We start from the raw sequence: 5823 nt of genomic DNA, 5'->3' as shown, positions 1-5823 counted from the left end.
TTTTTGTTCATACATAAAACATAATAAAAATTAAAAAATAAAATTGAATTATTTTCTAAAAATTTAAATGTATTAATGCCCTTTAAAAACAATGAAAATATGTTTTAACTTTTAAACACTTTTTTAGATCTAAAATTTTATTTTGTTTTTTAAAACTCTTATGAGTCTATTTTTTATATCCAAACATTTTATTTGATTTTTTAAACGATTATTTATGAAATATTTAAAGTTTTAATATTTATAGACGAGGAAATTTCTTATACAATACATATATTGCAATGAAAAAGACAGTAATTTATAGTCACCATGACGATGATAGAGAACATATAAACCATAAAAGATCATATTTGGGTTCCACCAATCTTATTTATAATGGTTGATAACCTTATTTCAAGCCAATCCTCCTAGATTATAACTAAGAGAGATTAATTGGTGTCAACCCAAATACTTATAATAGTGCGAAGCAAACACCTTACAGCGGCTCTTGCTTAGTCTCATATTTGAAGTTGTAGCAATTGACGGCAGTATAAATTCCATCATCGTAATAATTAGTCACTTGGTCCCCATTCATAAGAGTGTCACGTTGAGCATACGAATATGGGACATCGCATTGACCTTTTGTTGCGAGTAGACTCACTCTCACCCTAGACATGGGTGGCACAGTTACAGTGTAAACGGTCTCTATCTCAGATGATTTTGATTTAGTTTCTCCCCATGTATATTCGCCAGAAAACTCGGCAGACATTTCAATTTTTCCCTCTGCAATTAGTGGAATACCCGTCTGAATTGATGTCTGTACACCGACTTTAGCAGAAACAGTGGAACACCATTTATTACTCTCAGAAATCGTGTAACGGAGCTTCATATCTATAAGATAGACTTAAATAGAATTATCTTAGTTTCTAGAACCATTCACCCAGACGACGTGGAAGAGGAAGACGAGAAAGGGGACGACACCCTATTAGAGGTAGGGGAAGAGGAGAGGCTAAAGAGAGCCCACCTCAAGAAGGTTCAGTAACTAGGACAGAAACAACTGCACCTCCTCAAGCTGGACCGCTCCAAGTTGCACCACCTCCTGCAGAATCAACGGCTAGAATACATCCCACTACTAGTCTGAGAACGCGCATGTTGATCCAACAGCACTAACGACGACACGCATGTTGCTCAAGCATGCCAATGAGAATGCGCTACATGTCGTTATGAGAATAATCATAAAGTTCTTACGCTTCCGAGAATTAAACGCACGTCATAGGATTTGAACCATCCAACTAGCGTGTGCCATGTGTCACACAGCTAGCGCGACTCTCTTGCCTTAGGTGAGTGGTCCTTGCACGTGGTAAACTCATATTTACGTGTAATTAAGAATTTTTACACTAAGGTGTTTTAACGTCAATAAATGCATATCTACTTTCACCAAAAGATTTATTATTGTTTCGAACTTGTACCCATGAATTCATTGTGAGAAATAAAAATTGGGCACGTTTTACTTTGCACGCTAAAAAATTATAAATAAATATGAAAAAAAAATTCTAAAATTAGTCCAATAAAAATGTGATGAAAATTGTAAATCTAGTAAAGACTTGGAGAGTTCATTAATGCATAACCACTCTTTTTAAAATTAGGTGTCAACCAATTTGATCCCATATGTTATGAAATTTTTTATTATTTTTGTAGTTCTATCTCAAGTTTGAAATTTGATTTTATTTTATAAAAATTCTTATGGGACTATTTTTATATGTTCGAATTTATTGCATTTGAAACGTTTGATTTTGAACAAATTATTTATGAAATATTTAAAATTTTAAGTATTTAGCCTTAAGATGAAAGGTTCAGAGGAAATTTCTTACACGATACATATATTGCAATGAAAATAAGACGGTAATTTTTTGTCACTATTGTGACAATAGAGAACATATAAACGATAAAAGATCATATTTGGGGATCCACCGATCTTATTTATGATGGTTGTTAACCTTATTTAAAGCCAACCTCCTAGATTATAACTAAGAGAGAATGATTGGTGTCAACCCAAATACTTATACCAGCGCAAAGCAAACACCTTACAGCGGCTCTTGCTTAGTCTCATATTTGAAGTTGTAGCAATTGACGGCCGTATAAATTCCATCATCGTAATAATTAGTCACTTGGTCCCCATTCATAAGAGTGTCACGTTGAGTATACGAATATGGGACATCGCATTGACCTTTTGTTGCGAGTAGACTCACTCTCACCCTAGACATGGGTGGCACGGTTACAGTGTAAACGGTCTCTATCTCAGATGATTTTGATTTCGTTTTACCCCATGTATATTCACCAGAAAACTCCGCAGACATTTCAATTTTTCCCTCTGCAATCAGTGGAATACCCGTTTGAATTGTTGTCTGTACACCGAGTTTAGCAGAAACAGTGGAAGACCATGTATTACTCTCAGAAATCTCGTAACGGAGCTTCATATCTATAGTGTTTTCTTTACTGGAATTATTGCTAGCATCTCCGTTGGCCATGGTGATGACATGTTGTCCATAAATTCGTGCATCCAAAAGATGAAATATGACATTATAGATGCTTCTCGAAAGAACCAACTCTTGTATCTCCAAGCGTGCTTCCTTAGTGATGGTGGGGACACCAGCATTAAGACAATTTGTCTTACCCTCCGTTGTGAGCCTCTTACAAAAATAATTGTTACCCAAATTACGAAGCGCCACAAACTTGTTATCAACTTTTACCGGCCAAAATAATGTATCTTTGTTATTTCCACTGGTGTCATTTGAATCTGCCCAAATCCAATTTGGACTCCGTCTCCATAATTTTCCAAAGTGGTTTGACTTAATGCGAACATTTCCATCATTTGTTGTTGAAACTTCGTTTCCCACTTTTGGATCTCCAATATCATCAGCAGAAAATTGTAGATATGGAAGGCCTTGAAACCAGCATGCCTGAAGGTAACTTCCATTGTCACCTTTAAATGCAACATATTTGGGTAAAACATAGAATGATTCCCAATCAATAGCAACATGAAGATCGCAGAGGTTGGCGTCTGGAGTTGAATACCCCATATACAAGCACCTGTCCCGAGCTAGGCCATCCCTCCAACTACATGTATTGTATCCAAAGTAGACATGCTTAATTCGATAGGCTTGATGATCCGGATCAAAGATGGGTTCAAACAACGTACACGCCCAGTTGGATTGATCTTCATTTGGTTCATCAGCTACTGCAACCACATATCGAGTGTTGATTGAAGGACAAACCCAATATTTGTTGTTGTAACAACACCTGATATTCACGTAGCCTTTGCCAACTTTAGCAGGCTCCACTTCATACTTTGTGTGAGGGGTCACCACATTATGTGCACCGTACTTGATGTATCCATGAATTTGAACATCTTCTTTTACGTACTTCAAATACAAGTCATCTGCCTTGGATTTGAAAGCCACGTACCTCGGGAGCACCATTTTCTCCTTTTTCTTGATTTTTATTAGCAAGTTTTCACTCTCGGTGGGTGTGCTTTAAAATTAAAACGAGAATGGCTATTTATAGATAAATTTTAGAACTTAGACCAATAAATCAAAGCGGAGAACTATATAGTAATATGATTCAAAGCCGACATTAAATGAGGTAGTTGGGAAGATAAAATTAATACCTAGACCTGTCGGCTAGAATTAGACTTGGAGATAAAAACTATCAAATCAATAATGTATTCAGTATGTCATCCGAAGACACTAAACAAAGCAATACCTCATTTTATGTTTTTTAAACATAGAATAATGTTTTATCTTTTCGTCTCAAAAGGTACGAGGAAAAGTAATTGTGTAGAATTAACAAGAACGGATACATAAACGAAAAAAAGAAGATAAAACGTAACTAATACATATCGAGAGATTAATTTTAGTAAAATGAGGCAAACTAAGATAATCGAAGCATGGTCTAGTGGATATCATTCCAACCGTTAGAAAATGTTTTTGAAATGGTCGATACATATAGTTTAAAGGTTCATACGGATTTTTTTCTCTACTCCCTCCCACATTTTCCGCTCCATTAGATCTGTAATCCGGGGAAAGAAAACTATATTACGAGAAAAGTACAATTAAAAGTATAGTTGGTGTATTTCATCTTTCCTTTTAATTCGTCCCTCACTTAATTAAGGCTTTGTACACTCTGTTTAATGTCATTAGATGCATAACTACTTTCACCAAAATATTTATTAATATTTCAAGCTTTTACCTTACGAATTTATTATCGAAAATAAAAATTAAGACAGATATGTGTACGGAATTTATTAACGTTTACGTTAATAATTAAATATAGCTTTCTAAATAAGACATTATCAAATTTAAATTATCCTCTCAGATTTGAAACTTCTACTAAACACATCTTCATCATTGTCTCCTTTTTAAATTCAAACTAAATTGACATGGTTCACACTTTTGAGTTATTTTATGTTTTTTCTTTTAGAAAAATCCAAACTCGAGTTAGTTGAGTCATTTTTTTTTAGGAAAATTCCTAACTCAGTTAGGTGAGTGATCAAAGGAAAAAAGTCATTTTTGGAATTTAAACTCAATATGGAAAATCATAGAGATGTTCAAGAACAAGGAGTAAGGAATTTTTAGAAAATTTTGCATCTTTTGAAATAAAATATTGAAAAAGTGAAAAATTATCAAAATTTCAAGAATGGACCGATCAGATAAACTTCAAAGTTTAGGAAAATTTAACTATCTACGTCACCAAAAATCATTATATACGATGGGCTATAAATTCAATAGTAAGAATTCAAAGATAAAGTCTACAAATGGCTAATGGAGAGAATTTTTCATCGAATGTTTGATCTATAAATTATGGAAATCTACGGTTCTAAGCTTACTCTTTTCACACATTCCTCAAAATTGACGTAAGGCACGGACTCCGCGAATGCCCGCGCCCCCTTTACTAATAAAGGAAAGAAAGCCTAAACAAGCTATTACAGCCAACGGCTGGAGCTATAGGGAGCCGAGGAGCAAAGCTCGAGATAAGATCGAAGAAGGGGCCAGGTTTCCGGTGGAGAAGAGGAGACGATTAGGATAACGAACTTGAAACGCGAAGCCCGAACGGCCACGAAGAAGTGTGGAGATCATTTAGGACAAGAATAGAAGCTAGAGATTGATTGAATCAAGCCAATGTGTGGAGGATCATTTAGGACAAGAATAGAAGTGGGAGATTGATTGAATCAAGCCAATCTAGCTTCTATATTAAGAAGTGGGTCTCCATCAATTAGCCTCAAGTCAACTCCTAAGTAAGTTCCTTTACAAGTTTCATGTATGATTCAAGAGCGGAAAGTAGCATAAACATGTTTCCCCAATTTAAGTTTCATGGTTGAAGAAGGAAGAAATTTTTTAAATTCTAATTAGAAGCTACAAGAAAGTTCATCCCTCCAAAGAAGTTTCATTCACTTTCTAGGAAGTCAAGAATGAATTTCATGATGACCACAAAGACAAAAGAAGTCAGGATCGAGACATCAAAAATGAGTTTAAAATGGATGAATTATGGAAAAACTGCAAATTCTTTGCCCACGGTCCATTAAACACGTATTTATAGATACCAACAGTTTCGTGGCAATAAGAAGAAAAGCTTTCGTGAAGAAATTAGAAGCTAAAGAGGCATGTATCGTTCTGCCTTATAAACTTTATAATCGGATCGAAAATGGGTAAAGAACCAAGAGCTTCAAACACAAAATTGTGGTTCAAAAAAGATTCTTTGGCTTGAGAGGTATAAAATAAAGAGATTTCATAATGAAATTAAGGTGAGATAAGGTCTGGATCACGTGAACCAATAAGAAAAATTTGGGTT

At 34.9% G+C, this 5823-nt stretch overlaps 1 protein-coding gene across 1 annotated transcript in view; it reads right to left on the bottom strand.

Moving 5' to 3' along the window:
- Positions 1 to 253: 253 nt before the first annotated feature.
- The window catches only part of LOC111803409, a 13126-nt gene continuing 7556 nt past the window's right edge, over positions 254 to 5823 (bottom strand). Inside the window, exon 2 of the mRNA XM_023687791.1 lies at positions 254 to 867. Coding sequence (XP_023543559.1) covers positions 473 to 867 — 395 coding nt within the window. The 3' untranslated portion in view covers positions 254 to 472. The remainder of the gene's footprint in view (positions 868 to 5823) is intronic.

This window comes from Cucurbita pepo, chromosome LG10 (genome assembly GCF_002806865.2).
Source record: "Cucurbita pepo subsp. pepo cultivar mu-cu-16 chromosome LG10, ASM280686v2, whole genome shotgun sequence".
NCBI classification, from domain to species: Eukaryota; Viridiplantae; Streptophyta; class Magnoliopsida; order Cucurbitales; family Cucurbitaceae; genus Cucurbita; species Cucurbita pepo.
This window is presented reverse-complemented; position numbering and strand designations above follow the sequence as displayed.